Source organism: Nyctereutes procyonoides, unplaced genomic scaffold, assembly GCF_905146905.1.
Source record: "Nyctereutes procyonoides isolate TBG_1078 unplaced genomic scaffold, NYPRO_anot_genome, whole genome shotgun sequence".
Lineage (NCBI taxonomy): Eukaryota > Metazoa > Chordata > Mammalia > Carnivora > Canidae > Nyctereutes > Nyctereutes procyonoides.
The window spans coordinates 61,717,574-61,737,434 of record NW_026575140.1 but is presented as its reverse complement, the minus strand read 5'-3'; the positions used below and the strand labels follow the sequence as shown (position 1 = coordinate 61,737,434).

Sequence of the window (19,861 nt, the reverse complement as noted above, 5' to 3'; positions counted from 1 at the left end):
CCAGGTCCCCCTCCCCGCGCCCGCCCTGCACCCACACCCGGGGCCTGCGCACCCGCACCCCTCCCGACCCCCGCACCCCTCACCCCCCGCCGGGCCTGCACCCCCCCGCCCCCCTCCCCGCAAACACCCCCACCCCCCGGCCTGCGCGGGGCGGGGCCGAGCGCGCCTTCTCCGCTGGGGGACCCGGGGTCGGGCCGAGAGCGCGGCCGCTCGGCTCCCCCCACCGCGGTCGGCGCGCCGCCCCCGCCTCCTGAGCGGCCGGTGTAGCCGCGGGAGGGACGGACCGCGTGGACCTGGCCCGTCCCGCCGCTGCTCGCTCCCGCCGCACCGGGGAGGCGGCGCCCACACGGCCCGGCCGTCGGGCAGGAAGTGCGGCCCCCGCCTCCGCTGGGCACAGGCGGCGTCCGGCCGCGGCCCCTGCTCTTCCCGCGCAGACCCTGGGGTCCCCGGGTCGCCGACCCAATGCGCCCGCTCGGCCTCGTCTACACTCTGGTCTGCGCCAACTTTTGCAGCTATCGGGACACCGCCGCGGCCCCGCAGAGCGCATCCGTCAAAGCCCTGCGCAACGCCAACCTCAGGCGAGATGGTGAGAGACGGGCTGGCTTGCTTTAATCCTAAACAAAGTCAGGGTTTTTGTTTGCTGTCATCTTTGCTTCTGTCTGTTAGCAAACTTTTTCGTAGGAACCCGGTGAAGGCGGGGACGGGGGTGTCGTGCCGGCCCCACTCCGGGTCCGGGCTGCGGGCGGCGGGAGCAGGTGGGCGGGTGGCCGAGGGCGGCCCCGCCGGTCCCCCGAGCCCCGCGTCTCCGCTCCGGGTCCGGGGCTCCGGGAGTTGCCGCCTGCGCGCCCCGCGGGGGGTCTCGACCTGCGGGGCTGCAGACTCGGGTAGGTGGGCGCTTATGGGCGGCGGAGAGCCTCGAGACTGGCCTTCCCTCCCGGGGCGATTCGTAGCCGTTGTGTCAGGAGGCGGTCAGGGAACGATGCCCTGCAGTCGTGCCTGGAATGGACGGGGACTTCCATGTTGTGTCGCGGAGATGGCGGTGCGCGGGGTCTGCCCGCACTGCCCACAGAAGGGGTCTCCCAGGGGGCGGGGGGCGGGGGCTGTGGCTCGCGAGGTCAGAGCCGGGGAGCCTGGGACACTGGGGTTTCAGCGGGACCCCCCGGGGCCCCTCTTGGGCCCTCAGTTCCGATGCGCAGGGCACAGGAGGCTTTCCAGCTGCTGAAGCACCGGAGCCGTCTGGACCGCTTGTTTGCCTTTACCCTGGAGGACACCTGGGTCAGTGGGCCCGGAGCCTGAAATGGAGCTTATCTACTTTCTGGGCTTCGGGCAAGATCCGAAGTTGATCTCCTTTATTCTCCAGCACCACTGATACTGCCAGTCGTGGGAAGCTGTTTCTGCCATCTGCTTGGGCTGACCCATAGATTTCTGTTTTTTCCTTCATTAGTGACGTCTTTCTGTCTTTCTGTCTGCTGAAAGTTCCAGTGCAGCCTCTGAGGAGTTCGCCAAGCGCTTCCTAATGGCTTCACTGTTTGAGTTGGCAATCCATGTTCTCCCATAAATTCGTACTGTACACTTTATTCCCTTATCAGTTTCTCTCTTGGTTTGCCCTTTATTCAGACTTTACTGAAAGACTTTTGAACTATGAAACAACAACAAAAAACTGTATTTTCCGGTGTCAAGAACACTACAGATCTCAGTGTGTTCCAGTCATAGGAAGAGGTGTGGTTGTGTGGAGGGGACACAGAGAAGCCTTAGAGTTACCTCCTGGCCAAAAGATGCCCCTGCATTTCCAGAATTACTCTTTCACGGTTTTTTTATGTAAAATATTCCAGCAGTGGATTGCCCTGCATCTTAGTTAAAACATAGAATTTCCTTACTGAAACTTAAAAAAAGGTGTAGGCTCAAGACCAAACTTTTATAGTTTTGCTTCCCTCATTAATGTTTCTACCAGAGACCATCTTCTCCTGGTTGAGTTTTTACATTTGTTAACGTTTGCACTTTATATGCCCTCTTAGCTGTGTAGAGTAAAATGCCATGTATAATTTGCATGACTTCATAGCCATAATTTTGTAATCCTTAGCCTCCCAAGTATCAGTTACAAGATGTCAAGGACAGAAAACGAAAAGTATGTAACCATTGCCTGGTAACCCAAGATTCCAACTAAAACCAAGTCATGCAGCTCATTTTTTTTTTTTAAAGGACACTCTCCTTTTAGTTTTCATTGTTAAAACTCTATACATCTATCTAGTCTATATGATAAATGCTTTATTTTATCAAAATTTTGAAAACTACCCTGGATCAATTTATACATATTTTAGTTAAAGCTGTTTTGCAATTACTAACAGCACACACATGCACACACACTTTGATTAATTTGGATTGCTCAACACTTTCCTAAATGTCAGTCTCATTTTGCAAACAAAAATAGGAGGGGTAAAGGTTAGACTAAGAAAAATTGTTATATACAGAGTAAAAAAAGTTAATGATCATAGTGGATTATTAGTTTGGGAAATTTTCAAAAGGCATCTTATTCCCAAGTGTTACAAAGCATTCATTCTCAAAGAGAGACAAAATTGCCCCAAAACAGCAAAATCAGATCTTAGAGGGTGAAAAGGATCTTAAATACTACAATGGTTTGTGGTTGTCCAAAGGGTCAGTATATATAAAGAGATAGATAGTGTATCTGCAGTGTTAACATTTCATAGGGTGGGGATATGATTAGGAAAGAAAGTCTAGGGATGCCTGGGTGGCTCAGCCATTGATCCTGGGGTTCCAGGATCGAGTCCCACATCAGGCTTCCTGCATGGAGCCTGCTTCTCCCTCTGCCTGTGTCTCTGCCACGCTCTCTCTCTCTCTGTCACGAATAAATAACTAAAATCTTTTTTTTTTTTTTTAAAGGAGGGGCAGCCCTGGTGGCTCAGCGGTTTAGTACCACCTTCATTCAGCCCAGGGCCTGATCCTGGAGACCCAGGATCGAGTCCCACATCAGGCTCCCTGCATGGAGCCTGCTTCTCCCTCTGCCTGTGTCTCTGCCTCTTTTGCTCTCTCTTTGTCTCTCCTGAATAAATAAATAAAATCTTTTTTTTTCAATAAAAAGGAAAGAAACTCTAAACAGGCTCTTGAAGGGAGGATTGATGACAATGAAAAAAAAAAAGTTGAGAAACACTGCCATAGGGTTTTGGTGAGGAAGTAAGAATAAAGGATCTTTGAAAAAGTCTAAACATCATTTGGAAAATCTTAATCACAACAATTGGGCTGATGAGAGAAAGTAATAACAAATTAAAACCCTTGTTCTGATTCTAGACATTTTGAACTGTTCCCCCAAAGTTCCTTTGTTAAGGAAGATAATAGTCTTGCTCTTTTGACTATCAGGGTAAGACTGCAAGTAAGTCTGGGGAGGACATGGGCATGGAATGTACTAAGGGGAAATAGAGAAGGTGAAAGTTCCCAAACATTAACTTAGGGGCCTTCAAAGACCTGGCCCTCAGATTACAAGTGGTAGGAAGTCACAACAAAGAATTAGCCATGACCCTTGAATGGTGGTTTTAGAAACAGATATCTAATGATGGAGCTGTCTTCATTCACAGATGAGGGCCAGCGAAGTGTTCCCGCTAATGCAGTTAGCTGCTACCTAATGCTGGAGTCAGGATGAGAACAGACAGGGCAGGCATCCTTTCTTGGGCATGAGTTGTGTTGGATCCTGTCCAGACTGACACACACAGAAGCTTTTAGTTGTACCTGATAGCTCCAGATAGCTGGAGTACTAGAAAGGATATGGAAGTGTTAGAGTTGATAAATGATAACCTCCTTCTACTCAGTGTGGGAGGCTGGTCTGCCACTGTCTCCTGGCCTTTCAGAACTCTCCATCACAACTTGTTCTCATTGTAAAGGGGGTACGTGCAGACCCCATCCCAGCACCTGCAGAATGGCTAAAGGTGACCCAGTGATGGTAGAATTTGGTCCCTGTCTGTAGGAGGAAACCAGAGTCTACAGCTAATAAGGGATTAAGTATAATAGTCTGCAAAACTTAATTGAATATTTACACTTCCTTATATCATATTTGTTATCCTTAAACTGATTTCCTTTTGATGCCCATTCCTGATCTGCCTCTTAGCACAGAGAAAGTCTTAATTTAGCAGCAGAGTCAACATATTCTTATTTTAGTGCCTGCAAAGTTGGTGCTTTTGTAATAAATGGTCACAACTGGTGTTGCTCAGAGTGTGGATCAAGAAGTAGAAAGGTACCAATTAACTGACAGTATTCCTTACTTATTTTAGAATGTAACTAGATAGAACTTCCCATTGGAGGGAGTGGTTAAGGATAGAGATGCACTCTTCATTGTCTTGACCTTTTGTTGTTTTTTCTGTTGCTTTCAGGTGCTGTTGGGAAATGATTCTGAATTTAATGGAGTTTGTTTGTTTAACATGCCAAACTTGAATTGTCTGTTACATCATCACTCTCTAGTAATAGAACAGCAGTTTTACTAATTGTGGTCTTAGATCTTTAAGGAGTCTACTTGTTTCTTAGACACTGGGTTTCTGTTGTCATCAATGATGGCAGCATATTGGGCAGCCCGGGTGACTCAGCGGTTTAGTACTGCCTTCAGCCCAGGGCCTTATCCTGGAGTCCCGGGATCGAGTCCCACATCAGGCTCTCTGCATGGAGCCTGCTTCTCCCTCTGCCTGTGTCTCTGCCTCTCTCTCTCTCTCTGTGTGTGTGTGTCTCTCATGAATAAATAAATAAAATCTTTTAAAAAAATGATGGCAGCATATTGATTTCAATACAAAGATTAGATCTTTTAGGGAAGGCAACAAAACAGAAGACAATGTAAACAAATTACTAGGTTTTATTTACTTTTTTGTTTTTTTTAAATACTTTTTTAAAGATTTTATTTATTTATTCATGAGAGACACAGAGAGAGAAAGGTAGAGACAAGCAGAGGGAGAAGCAGGCTCCCTGTGGGGAGCCTGATAGGGGACTCAGTCCCAGGACCCTGGGATCACACCCTGAGCTGAGGGCAGAGGCTCAACCACTGAGCCACCCAGGTGCCCCATTTGCTTTTTTTTTTTCTTAAGATTTTATTTATTTATTCATGAGAGACACAGAGAGAGAGAGAGGCAGAGGGAGAAGCGGGCTCCATGCAGGAAGTCAGATGTGGGACCCGATCCTGGGACTCCAGGATCATCCCTAGCTTTTTTTGAAGTAGCACTGACATACAATATCCTTTATATGCACTTATATATATTGGATATATATTCTCTAAATTGCAGCATTATTTGCAATAAATAAATAATTTTTAAAGTGTCTGAAAGCTAAGAATCAGTTTAGTGTCAGATCTTATTTTCTGTGTTTATATTTTCTATTCGACTCAAAGGATATTAAAGTTTCATAATCTCATAGAGCATAGTGATGACTAAATATTTTAAACGTAACATGGCTTTGACTTGTTGCCATAGGTTATAGTATTTTATATAGGTTCTTCTAGAGAGGCGAGTTTACACAGGTGGACATACTCTCTAGGAGGAAATGCCACTAGATTGTGAGTTACAATAATGACTGATTTTTTGTCTATGGGATTTTCCCTTTCAGGGGATGTTTGGGAATGATAGGGTCAACCAGTGGGGCAGCGTCCCCAGAGTCACTGATCTCTAATGAGCAGTGATAAGCATGCTGTCACACAGGTCTCAGCCCATCATTCTGAGTCTGGACGGATGTGTGTATTTATCTCCCTGTCCTTGAGAGCTGAGTCATAATGCACATCGTCTCCTTCTGGAACTACTCTTCAATTTTCCTGGCTGAATTGATCTGATTAGCCTAAAAAGATACTTTGAGCATCTTAATAAAATTCTTCCTTCTATTAAAATAAAAACATCTTTTAGGCGAGACAGATGTGGCTGCTTCTAGCTCATCCATGCCATGTCGTTCGGGTCCTGATTTGGTCTCTCACAAACGAGTCTGATGGCTGCAGGTGGAAGGGAATCACGTCAGTGCTCCCACTTCTTTTTAACATCTCATTTAATTTGCCCCTCACCTGATGTGGACTGTTCTCTAAGCATGAAAGGTTGAAGACGAATGTACAAATAGTCCTTTGTCCTGAGCTCTGCTGCTGCCCCCACTGTAACTTATTCATTTTTTGGCAATTATTGTCTCTCTAATCTTTGCCAGTTATCTATCTTTGCTGTGCTGTGTTTAGTTATCTAGCACATCATGAATAAGACGTGCACGGTTCCTGCCTTCTTACAGCCTGTCATCTCCTGGACAATATGGACAAATACATGTTCAGTGCCAGTGTGTTACAGCTGCCTTTCAGAGGTAGTCCAGTAAGTCCCAGGATTCACCAGAAGGACCATCGTGGTCATAACACATGGAACGGGGAAGCCAAATACCCTTTACCTCAGGCTCTCCACCCCTTCCTCAGCAGAATAACTGTTCCATGTTCATCTCTACATTTCTACTTCACATATTTGAATCCATCAGAAGATGTTTATTTAAAAAGGATTATTTTGTGGTTAGAAAAGTGTGAAGGCACAGTGCCATGAGATTGTTGCTTTCATGGAGGAAATGCACAGGGGTGTGGGAATTCACAGGGGGCACATAATCTCGATTTGAAGGATTGGGGAAGGCTTCCTGGAGAAAGTGATGTCTAACCTTGGGAAAGAAGGATGAGTAGGAATTAGAAGCTGTGCACAATGAGGAAAGAGGGTAGAGTTTGCCAGTGGGAGACAGCCCTTGCCAAGGTTAGGAGATGAGAACATAGCCATCACATGTCCACTAATTAAAGCTCTGGGAAGGAATGTTAGGGAGTCTGGCCATTATAGGACAGTGAGAAGCCACTGAAAGAATTAGTTTGGAGAAAGACGGGGCCTGTGCTGTGTTGAATACTGGGTGCCAGTGTTCCTGAGCAGTCAGCCAGGCCAGTGCTGTGATCAGGAGCCTCCACTGCCTGTGGGACAAACACTGGACCATTTGGTTTTCAAATTGATGGTGGCGGATGTGACTGATTTTCCTAGTTCGAAATCTCCAGATGTAAGGGGCCAGTGCCCTGGGACCTCACTGAAATCCCCTCTCCCTGGCTGACCCCCTGTAGCTCCGCACCCCAGATACTAGATTGTGCTCGCTGAACCTGACGTCACATTAAGATCATGTAACTAGGGATAGCAACCTGTTTGGTGTGTTTACAGCATTTTAAGGTATCTTAAACTTCTGTATTTCAGAATTAAAGCGATTTAAAAGGGAACATTTTTACAATAACTTCTATGTGAAGAACAGTTTTGGCAAAAAGGTACAGGGGGATAATATATAATAGCAAAAACGAAAGAATCCAAGACAAATACTGCGGCAAAAAAAAATGTTCTCTCTCCTCACACAGTTTTCCAGAACCAAATGTAAGTCATAAATAAAGGAATAAGCCCACGAGACACTAAAGTGCACAAGTGCAGGTACAGGAAGAAATATTTTCTTCCAGTGATTTTTTTCAACATAAAAATGAAGTATGCCTTATTTATACAAGCACTGATGATGCATATAATAATGTATCTTTGCTCTGCACCATGGATGGTATGCAGACATCAATATATTAGCTTTAATATCGATGGATTAATACTGTGCTTTTTTGTGTTTTGTGCTGTGTGCAGGTTAGTGGTTTTTGTATAATTGGGAGATAGGGTGTCTGTGGAAGCACCTGGTACAAGCATAAGAGTCTTTCATACGAGGAATGATGAATAATGATTTTAGATTTTTTATTTGAGTACTGTTTTTTGTAGAGTGTTCATGAAGACAGGTTTTTAGCACTTTGCCTGCACATGTGAGCCAGGAATGATTTAGAATCTTGTATCTTAGGATTCTGGAATTTGGAGGCCAGCATGCCTTCTTGGGGCTGAAGGAGCTTCATGAAAGCTGCTGGGCCTGCTGAATCACACACTGTTAGTTTCAAACAAGTCATTTCAGACCCAATAAGTTCCTCATCTCACTGAGACATTCAGTAAGCAATGTAGCCACAGCCCACTTTGAGTTTTTAACGATTAATTTCTTTATTTTAGAGAGAGAATTCATGAGTGGGGTGGGGGAGAGAAAAAAGGGAGAGAGGAAATCTCAAACCAGATCTCCCCTGAGTGTGGAGCCGATGTAGGGACCCTGAGATCATGACCTGAGCAGAAATCAAGAGTTGGACACTCAACTTACTGAGCCCCCAGGCGCCCCAGCAACAGTCCGCTTTAACAGACGTTAACTATTCAGCAACCTCTGCTGTGTAAAATGCAACTGAATGAATCAGTAAGTATGCAAGAAGCCCACTTCAAAGCCAAAGTCATTGTTGCAGAGTTTATAAATGAGTTCGTAAGTTCATGGGATAGAACTGAAAGACCATTTACTTCTATATTCCATGTAAGTTCCAGCCCTTGTTTGTGTGGTTTTCACACCCACAGCGGAATAGGAGTATGATAGTAGAATAGAGAACAGGATGGGTTAGAACAATGCGTGCTGTTGGTACGGAGATCTGACAGCTGATACTTTTTCTGCCTCTTTGTCTTTCTGTGCCTTGGAAAGCATCCATAAGACCTAAGCAAGTGTCGCTGGCTTGGGCTTCTTATTGAATAAGACCAGAATGTTCCAACCTGCAAAGGACTGTCTGTGTGCCCCCAGAGTTCATACATTGAAATCCTACCTCCCAATGAGATGCTATTATAGGTGGAGCCTTTGGGAGGTTGCTAATGGTATTAGTGCCCTTATACAAGGGACACCACGGCTGTCCATCACCCTTTCTGCCACATGAGGACACAGCAGAAAGATACTGGATCTGCTGAGGCCTTGATCTTGGACTTCTCAGCCTCTAGAACTGTGAGGAGTAAACCTCTGTTGTGTAAAAGCCATTCAGTCTCTGGTATTTGGTAACATATCATTAGGAGATTACTATACCAGCCCAGTAACATTGCTGAATCTTAAAATTATGTCCTCGATAAAGGCACCTGGGTGGCTCAGTCAGTTGGGTATCCGGATCTCGATTTCTGCTCAGGTCATGATCTCAGGATCATGAAGTCGAGCCCTGAAACAGGCTCCATGCCCAGCAGGGAGTCTACTTGGGATTCTCTCTCTCCCTCTCCCTTTGTCTCTCCCACCACTTCCTCTCTCAAGCACACTACCTCGCTCTCTCCTTCTTTCTAAGAAATAAATAAATGGAATAAAAGTATGTCCTTGAATCATAAAGGAAAGTTTAGATTATGTGTTTAGTGGGTTTGTCGGTACCCTAAACTGAAAGTGGTACGACCTTAAGTATATATGAATCTTAACCAGAAAATTGGCATTTCTATGAAAACCTCTGGAACACAATGTTTATAGCCTGTATAATAATAAACATGTTGTCATTATTTTGGTGGTAACTAATAGATTTGTGTTTGTCAAGAGGGAGGTGAAGAGGGATTTTGTGGACACTTTAGATTAGACCATATTGGGGTCAAGATTCTTAGGTGGAAATGATGGGCTGATCCTAGTGCAAAATCTAGTTCTTTTGCAAGAAAATAAAGCAACTACATAATTACAGAATTGGAATTACTTAGATTAACATCAGTTCATGCCATGTTGGATAGATGGATGGATAGATGGACAGATGGGTGGGTGGATGGGTAGGTAGGTGGGTGGATGAATCTGTAGGTGGATGGATAGATAGATGGATAGGTAGATGGATGGATGGGTAGGTAAATGGATGTATATGTCTATATCTGTGTCTGCATCATCTAACTGGTTTAAATAAACACAGCTTACGCTCTAATAAGTGGTGTAGTTGCTAAACAACAGTCACTGTTTAAACCTGCTATCAGGACCAGGGAAGCAACAGTGCCCTTACAAGTCAGATTCTGTTCCGGTCCATCGTGTTTGTGGTCAGGGTGTCTCTCCTGTGCACGAATCCATGACTCCTTCAGTGCCATGACCTAAACCCACAGTTTACTACTCTTTTGTCCTTAAATTTTCCCTTTTTTATTGGTTCTACCTCCTCAGGCAACATGGTCAGGTTTCCTTGAACCCTCCCACAATGTACACAGGCCATTTACTATTTTTCTATTTTATCATCATATAAGCATGTGTGATCTCACCACGGCTCACTGCCTTATCCACTGTGACATGAAGTCACTCCAAGCCTCCACTAAACTGCTCTGGGTGACGTCATTGTGCTTCCTCACCTTCTCTGAGATGGGCTAGTCTTGTCTTCCCTCTGCTTGACCCCGCCTCTCCTGTGCCTTAACTGCTCCTAAATACCAGGTTTGAAATGGTGATAGAAATAAAACCAGAACTACCACAGTACTTGTTTTAGGTTCTTTGGAGGAGCAAGATTAGAGAAGGCCTTAAAAGTGTATTTTATGTGCTATTCCCCCTGTAACCACTATGAATAATGAAAGAAGCAGCAAAGATATTAGAATGTAGTAGAGATTTTGATAATACAGAAGAAAGATATCCTCCAAAGATAAAAAATATAAAAAAATATATCCTAGTAAGTTCTACAATTACAATATTTTGGGGAAGATATGTATAAATATATTATATATATATATATAAACTTAAAATGTTTTAAATAGAAGGGTATATATGGCTATGGAAATATGACATTGAACACAGACATAGATTTTTTTTTTTTTTAATCATTGAGCACTCATATCTTTCTTTTTGTCTCCTTGGCTAGGTCTTCACCCTACTATCTGCCCTGTAAATACAGGTATATTTTTTAAGACTCTGACTTCAGCCTTATTGTCTCACTTTTCTCACTGTTAATCTATGGAAGATCTTAGCTTTGTCCATACTGTCAACTGCTACTTACGTATTGAAAACCTATAAAATATACGTTTACTGTGTCTACCTCTTCACTGAACCCTGAGGTTTCCATTGGCCGATCCCACTGGTGCTTAAAGTACAGTCTCCAATTTAGAGGCCTGAGAGTGAAATAATTAGTTTTTAAAAAAATATTAGCTTATTCATCCTGTGGTGAATGCCTTGAGTATTAATCCTTGTTAATTCATTTGGATGCAGTGCAGTTGCGTTCCCATGGAAGGTGGGTGAGTTCTGTCAGGGGGCCTGCATCACTCTTTGCAGACTTTCCTGACTCCAGCCCTCCCTGGGGAGAATTGGCTACTCCTTTATTTAAATCACATTTCCATCACAAAGCCTGTAATGGTACTCATTTATTTACATATCTGAAATTGTCTGATATGAGCATACTTGCTGTATTTAATACAGCCAAGCATCCCCATTGTCTGGCACATAGGAGAAGCTCAGTAAAGTTTGAGGAATCAAGGCAGCCTGGGTGGCTCAGCAGTTTAGCGCTGCCTTCAGCCCAGGGCGTGATCCTGGAGACAAAGGAAGGAGTCCCACATCAGGCTCCTTGCATGGAGCCTGCTTCTCCCTCTGCCTGTCTCTCTGCCTCTCTCCCTCTCTGTGTCTCTTATGAATAAATAACTAAATAAATAAATAAATAAATAAATAAATAAATAAATAATCTTAAAAAAAAAAGTTTGAGGAATCAGTAAATCAACCACAAAAGTGTCTCTTTGTGCCCCTCATTGAACCACATGGGCCCTCCAGACTGTGAAGGGATGGGGGAAAGGGTATTTAAACTCGGAATCAAGGTGACAGGTTTCTGTTCATTTTCTGGGGGGCTGTTATATCATAGAACAGGATAGGCAATAGAAGGAGGGAAAGCCACGGAGAGGGAGCCTGTGCAGCACCCACGCAGATGGAATCTAGAGGCAGGAAGGTGGGAGAGACACACTATTCACATGAAATACATACACAGTGAACATGATGAGTCAACATTATATTATCATCCTTTTCAAGTACATGATTTCAGGGTTGCGGGTGTATGATAATAAAACCTGGTATTTCTGAAGTACTGGCCACATGGCAAAGAGCTCTCCAAACCTCAGCGACAGTGGTTGGTGTGAAGAGTTATGTTTCAGTAAGACTTTGTGGATAATGCCAAGATTACTCAGATTTTTAGACTGCTGCCTAGCCATAAGCATGACATTTGGGAGTTCACTTTGGACCGAGATCAATGAAGTGTGTGAATTTATCTCCCCCCCCCCCGAAAAACCTTGACACATATGCTTGACTACAGTGACTCCTTTTAGGGATACATTTCTTTTCCAGTATTAATATTTGAGTACTTTTGCACAAAATTCCTACTGCTTAATAAAAGTTCAAAAGAAAGAGGTAAAAATAAATTAAGGATCAGGAAACAAGTCTTCAGGTTCAATGTGGATGATTAATGAACATTAAGGAAGATTAATCCATCTCTATTCTGTGTATATAGAGAGAGCATGTGTAACCCACATGTTATTTTACTGAGGATTAAACAAGACAGTTGCCATCAAATGGAATAAAAAATATATGTATTTCCTATAAAAACAAAAGGTTCATGGATGAATAAATATGGAATTAAAGGATTTTTATAGAGTTAATTTAAAAAAAAAAAAGAATGAAGCAAGAGCTATTTGGAATTCACTTTGAATACAGCATATGGGGGATTATTTAAATACCCTGAGAAGAACTACTGTGGCTTTGTATTGTTTTGATTCAATTCTGTAGATTAATGCTTTTCACCAAACCCAATTCCAATAAACATGAACACTACTCATTCACTCAGCAGATGTTTGAGAGCTGCCTGCATGCAACGCTCTGGATGACCTACTGAGGTAGAAACAGGTGAGCTCCAGGCACAGTCTCTACTCTCTCAAAGCTTATACTTTGGCTAAAGAGATACAGTATGTCTGTGAATAAGCACAAGACAAGGCAGTGTCCATCTGAGTGCCACCGTTATGTGTCCTGGGCTTTTTGTCTGAAGACTCAGTCCTGTTGACCAAATTGTAACCATAAATCATCTCCTATATTTAGTTCAGAAAAAATGATACTGGTAAAGCTGTAATGGAACACAGTATTCTTCAAAGGTTGAAAAACAACTCCCTCATTGGTTATCACTATTCTATTAATTAAAATTCAAGCAGAAAAGTAACTTTTCATTGTAGAACTGGGAGTCATACATTGTTGATTTTCTCTTTTACGTATTTAGATGTTAGCCTAAATATTCCTGAACCACAAAAGCAAAACGTGTGGGCTCATTTAGCATTAACTTTTTAATGCTTAATTATTAACTTTTTACTAAGTAATATGTAATGTGATTACTTGACCACTGGATGGCAGTAGAAAAAAGACAGCTTTCTGTGTCATATTTTTTTTACTCCCTCTCCTGGGAATGTGAGTTAAACTAGGGAAATTTCATATTTTTCAAAGAAAGTGGGAAAAAAAAGGACAATAATGGTAATCTGTCATTAATATACAACCATTCTAGTCTATGTGATATCAATTAATTGTGTATATAATTAAAATAGTTGAATCAGTTGTATGACTGTTGTATTGCTCTGTGCCATTTACATATCCAGTTTGCGTGCATGCCTAAAATGCATGAAAATAGAATTTAGAAACATTGATTAGTTGAAAATTATTTTCTGAATGACATTTGTGTGTGCACAGCCATTAGCTGACCAGTTTCTTTTGAGCACAAAACCAGCTAGTTGGCCACTTCAGACTTGCAGAAAGTCCCTGGAGACTCCTCATCACTTGCCAGGTGTTTATCAAAAGTAAGTTATTTAGGGGGACAAAAGTATTAGTATCGCATTGGAAGTGAGAAGTCATCCTCTCAGGTTACTATTGTTTATGGGACCTTGAGGAGACACGGAAGAGCGGTGAGCCTGTGGAAGCACAGGGACATGAAACCTGCAGCTTGCTCCCAAGGTGAGGGCAGTAGGTGGTTAAGGGTGTGTAATTGCACAGAATTGCTGTATAAAAACTTTTGGTTACGTCCATCCAGCTTTAATAAAGATTGCAGAGTGGCATATGAAAATGCCCATTTTTAGTGAATGCATTAGGGCAGATTGGAAAACTATGTGTTGGAGTTTGTCTTCTGCTGATGACTTGCAACCTCAATTAGGTTGCATGTCCTAAATCTGGCATCTCTAAATGATGCTTTCTATGGCAAAGACTTTGTAGGTGTGATTTAGCTAAGGATTTTGAGATGCAGGGATCATCCTGGATTTCCTGAGTGAGCCCTGATGCGATTGCAAGTGTCCTTATAGGAGAGAGACTGAGGGAGTTGTGACATAGGCAGAGAAGGGCATTGTGACCACAGAGGCAGAGAGCAGAATCATGGGGCCAGGAACCGCCAGAAGACAGGAGAGACAGACGATGGATTCTTCCGTAGAGCATCCAGAGAGGGAGCATGACCCTGCCAACACCTTGATTTTGGATTGTGGCACTGATCTCAGATGTCTGGCCTCTAGAACTGTAAGAGAATAAATGTGTGTTGTTTTAGGCCAGCGAGCCTGCGGCAATTTGTTACAGTACCTACGGGAAACTAGTAGAGAGTATGACAGAGCTTTCAATGTGAAAGATGAATAGTTGAACTATTTGTTGAGCTCAGTTTTCTAATCACTTATACATTTCACTAGCCAGGAAATCTGTATTGTCAATTTAATGGTGCATTTAGATCTCTGCCTATGGGAATCCTCTAGTACAACAAGCCTTACTTTTGCTCTTGTTCCATATCAATATTTTAGAAAATCCTGGCTTCAACTCTCATCTGTTTTTCCAGCTCAAGATTAAGCCCTGACATGATCAAAAGGACAATGTTCCTCGTTCATTATAGTTTCATTAATTCTTAAAATTCTGTCTTAACCCATATTGTGTCATTCATAGTTTTGTTGGCTTATGTGTATTTGTTTGTACATTCCTCAAACATTTGTTGTGAGCTCAGTGTATGTTAGTTTCTAGGTTGGATTCTAGGGCAACGGCATTGAAATGATATGATGATAATTACTTTATTAATTAGCTATGTGATAATGGTTGTCATCCATGGATGAAGATTATGTTGATGTGGCATACTTTGTGTTAGTGCAATGGCGATATTTTATGATAGGTGGTGGAACATTGAAGAGATATATCTCGATGAGATATTTGCAGATGTTAAGGTTCTTGGGAATTTGGAACTTAAGAGAGAATGAAAGAATTCTCGTTGAATTTCTGAGCCCAGTTCCATTAGCTTAAATTGAACACAGCCCTTGCCAATCTAGAGCATCATTGTCCAACAGAACTCTAATGCAGGCCTATGTCACTAAGAATTTTTTGCAGCCAGGTAAAAAAGTTAAAAAGAAATACATGAAACTGATTTTAATAATATATTTTATTTAACCCAATCTATATCCAGATATTGTCATTCAGTGTTCAATGCATATTTTAAAATACTGACATATCTCTTCATATTCTTTTTATCATGAATATTGAGCCCTCAAAATAGGATATGCATTTTACACGTTACAACAACATCCTGTTTCATCCTGTTTCAGATCAACATTTCAGATACTCAGTACTAATATGTGGCTAGTCATTAATAGTTTTAACAGCACCATTCTGAGACCTTAATATCATTTATCATTTATTTTATCTTTGGTCTTTTTCCAATATAAAAGATAATTTATGAAAGCTCTTTATCTAGCTCTTTTTTGCAATGTGTTAAAATTGGATCACTTTTTAGGGGAACTAATAATCTAATATAGGCAAGTTTTATGTGGTTTCTATTTTGCTTTCTTATAATATCAACGTGGATGCATTTAATGTTTCTGATTGCTTTTATATATTTTTTAAAAAGACACAAAAAACCTTATAGTCATCTAATAGATATGCAGTCAGCCAGGCTGCTGAGTTTTTCTGCCAGGTGCAAAGTTTTCTGCTATTTGAGAAGCTTCTTATGCAAACAGCAGCTGGCACTTCATTTCTCTGTCATGGATGAAAAAATCTGTGTTTAACCAGCTTTGGCATTCTTTTCATTTACAACTTAATTTGACATAGGTACTGATAACATTCTTTTTTATCACTTGATCGTTTTTGAAAATTGCTCTTTCTGGCTGATCAGTAAAAGATTTGTGAAAAACAAAGGCTTGCCATGTGTTGAGGGAGGCTTTAATCTATTAGAAATTTGAAATGGCTTTTTATTAAATAACCTATATCTCCCTGGATTTAGAGGCCTTGAGCAGCATATGTTTGGAGCATGCCCTTTTAAAGGAAAATTAAGTGTTAGGAGTGCAGATGTTTTGTATTTACGAAATCTCAGATCTACCAGTTACTCTATGGGCCACGATGAAGAGATAATCAATAAAAATTATTACAGAAATATAATCATTCTTCCTTTTTGTTCAGTGACACATTTTTTAAAAGATTTCATTTATTTATTTGTTATTTATTCATTCATTCATGAGAGACACAGAGAGGAGAGACACAGGCAGAGGGAGAAGGAGACTCCCTCCAGGGAGCCCAATGTGGGACTCGATTCCAGGACCTCAGGATCACACCCTGAGCCAAAGGCAGATGCTCAACAGTAAGCCACCCAGGCACCCACAGTGACACATTTCTATCAAACTTTTTGTTGGGTATTTGTCAGCATGGTCTTTTAATTTGTTAATAATTTGGGCAAGCAAAAGCATTCTGTCAAATAAATGCGGCTTGTGTCTTGTTTTTCCGTAGCTGACTCTCAAACCATGTCCCCCGATTACATTCCTGTGAGAGGTTCATCTGTAGTGGGTAACACATAGCAACACCTGATTTCCATTGCTGCTAGATGTGTTCCATCTTCGAGTGGCAGGCTGAAGCTGCACTGCCCAAGGTCTCAGGTGGAGGGCCATGAAGGACCTCAGCATGGTGCCCTTACCGTTGGGGACAAACACCCAGGAAGGCAAAGGTTTACTCTAAGAAAGGAACTCCTTCATGAGCTGAGAATTTCTTCAGCAGCTCTGTATGTGTTAGGGTACAGCATGACTCGACTTCTGGGAACATATTTTGTTCATCAGGCACTTTTCAGAGAAGTGGTTTTAAAAGCAATTCTGTCTTTACTCTGCCTGCTGTGCACCATCCTCACTCACCTCTACCTGAAGTTATATCTTTATTTGTGGGTGTCCTGTCTTCTCCCAAGACTCTGAGATGTTAGGATGGAGACTTGGTCTCTTTGATTCTCTCCTATATCCCTGACTCTTGGAATAGTACCTGGTGTGTCAGAGGTGCTCAGTAAATATTAGCTGAATGACTGCATGAACATCAGCAGAGTGAACAGTCCAGGTGAAGCTCAGACTTGCAGCAGGAGGAAAGTCTATGTAGGTAGCAGCTGTGGACTGACTTTGAAACTAAGGAAGCTTAGGCTGCAGGTCTCTCCCTCACTGGTCCCTTCCAAGACCCTGTTACATAAATTGATATCTATCATTTGTTTTTCCTTTTTCTTAAAGACAACATCTCAAATTGTTTAAGCATCACACTCCACAAAATCTGGGTCATTCTCTGGCATTAAAGTATATTTATCTTGTCATAGGAGATTTGCTCTGCAGAAGTATGAAAATATCCTCCATCAGGTGAGCAAATTAATACAGCAAGAGGTTGTTTACCTCAAGAGGTGGATTAACCAAGTCATCTCCTGCTAATGTAAAACATTTGACTGCCTGATCCTCACTGTTGGAGTGCACCTGTCACTTCCCTGACTGCATTTCTGCTTCCACCATGGAGATGTGCATACCCCAAGGGTCTATTGAATGTGTTCCCAAACTTGTGTCTATAATTACACAATTCAGTTAAATATTGTGTGGAACAATGAAACCTGAGTGTAGTAAAGAGGGTGTGTTATTTATTACAATGAATATTTAATCGAAAATCCAAACTTTAATGGTGAATTGCTTTAAAAAATGTTAAGTGAGACAACTCAACTATTTTACAAAGAGTAAATATAAATAAATCTAAAAAGCCTGAAGGGTTCCATGTATAAATTGCTTCATGTGTCTTTAAGTGTTTCTGTACTTTCGAGACAGAGAAATTGGAAATTATGGGTAAGTTATGGACAAGAAAGATCACAGAGAATTTTATCAGTACCAGACACACTCAAAAGTAAAGATCTTTGTACTTCATCTGAACTTGGTCACAGGGATGCACGTTTATATTGTAAGCTAAAATAAAATGTGAAACTCCCCATTTTAACAGACATTTTACATTGGTCAGTCTAGTGCTGTTTCAGCTGTGTTGGGTAGGGTGGTTTCCAACATGTGCACAGAAAAGAGTAATGTCTGAAAGGGACACATGTATAACTGAGCATCCAGTTTATGCCAACAGAGGTTAATGAATTTATGTTAATGATGAAAATAAGGAAATCTGCTTATGGGAGGCTATGTAGAAAAATGATTAAGAGTAACAGGACCTCAGCTGAAATCCTGCCTTGACCACTTGCTAGCTGAGTAGTCTTGGGAAAGTACTCAATCCCTCTGGAGCCTCAGAGATTAAAAGCAAAATGCAACAAACAGTAGAAAAACACTCTATAATAGGGTGAATGTGAAAAGCAGATAATTACCATATGTAAAGCTCTTAACATAATGTAGGGGAAACACCACCTAATGAAAAATGGGACATTTAGTTATCTGCATTCAGTTGTTTTTCAGTTTTTTTTTTTCGTTTTTTTTTTTTTTTTTCAGATTTTTATCTTGCAGGGTTCAACATTTGCTTCAGAGGCTACCTTCAATGATAAAAGTTGTACCTCATACTAGTCAAACTCATAATGGCTACATCTGCAGTACATTTCTATGATGACTTTGAAGACTCACAAAATTTTAGTGCCAGAGGCTTCTTTAGTCTAGGCCCTCTTCTTGCCATACAGTTGAGGAAACCATGGCACAGAGAGGTGTGGCAACCTGCCTAAAGTCACACGGTGGATCATGCCAGGGTCAGGATTCAAGTACACGTCTTCTGACTACTCATCTGTTGTTTTCTGCAACAGTGCAGATGCCTCCTGTCCTTAGGTATGGCAAGTGCCAGTCTCAGCAAGATGATGGCAAAATGAGAGGACTCCATCAACACCTCACTTGTTGTATCATCAATATGCCTACGTTTTACTCCTCCATAAGTGTCTTCAGCCTGGGCTTCTTTATGGCAAATATAATGGCTGTATTTAATGTTTTGAACTAAGGAGTAGTGATAAGAATTGAGAACTTGTGACTCTATCTTTTTCATTGTTGATTTTATTTATAATCTTAACCTTCAGCGTTCAGTTTACTGGGATGTATTCAAAGACAAAGCTGTAGATCAAGCCAGTATGCAACCTCTTTAAGAGAGGCTTGACTTTTTAGCAATCTGCTTTGTATATGGAAGAATGTGAATCTAAATAATTTCATCCTGTAAGTCAGGATGAAATCTGTTTCTCAGTACATTTTCTTTAACGTCTCAAAGCAATATGTATGCAAATACAAGCTGGTCTTACGGGAAAGGACAGAAATTTAAGCTGCTTTTAAATAAATCTTCACTGGATTTGAAAAGTAGACAAATCAGTTCTATAATGTAGCCAAGGAAAATAATGTAAATCCAACACTTTGGGTGTTGATTTTGTTTGATTCAGTAGTCATTTGATGAGTACCTACTCTGTGCCGAGCACTGAGCTGCTACGGATATCATAGGAAAAGAAATATGCTCCGCACCTATGTAGCCTGTTTGGTGAGGAGACTCTTGAGGCCAGTAGATTCCTATACCAGAGTAAAGGCTGTGAGCTCAGCATGCCGAAGAGTTACCGAGGAGGCAGCTCTATTCTAGAACCACGGCAAGGGTGGTCCCCCAAGATCTCTTCCCTAGAGAGCCTTGAGTTTCCATAAAATATAAATGATGCCTCCAAGGGTAAAACTAGATGGGTTCAACTAAACCTGTACCATCCAATCAGTTGCCAGATTTTGTATTTTTATGGCAGCTGGAACCAATAATAATTCCAAGAACATAGAGTTTCTGCTCTTTTCAACAAGCATTGATCCAAGAATTCTTT

The 19,861-nt window shown here is 41.9% G+C and overlaps 1 protein-coding gene across 3 annotated transcripts in view; it reads left to right on the top strand.

The window, feature by feature from the left end:
• Nucleotides 1-200: 200 nt before the first annotated feature.
• Nucleotides 201-19,861, top strand: part of PDGFD (platelet derived growth factor D) — a 222,222-nt gene continuing 202,561 nt past the window's right edge. For 2 of the 3 annotated variants that reach the window (XM_055306378.1, XM_055306377.1), the window contains exon 1: nucleotides 201-586. In XM_055306378.1, the coding sequence (XP_055162353.1) occupies nucleotides 463-586 (124 nt within the window). In that variant the 5' untranslated portion in view covers nucleotides 201-462. The remainder of the gene's footprint in view (nucleotides 587-19,861) is intronic. The other variant, XM_055306379.1, reaches the window with a different exon arrangement.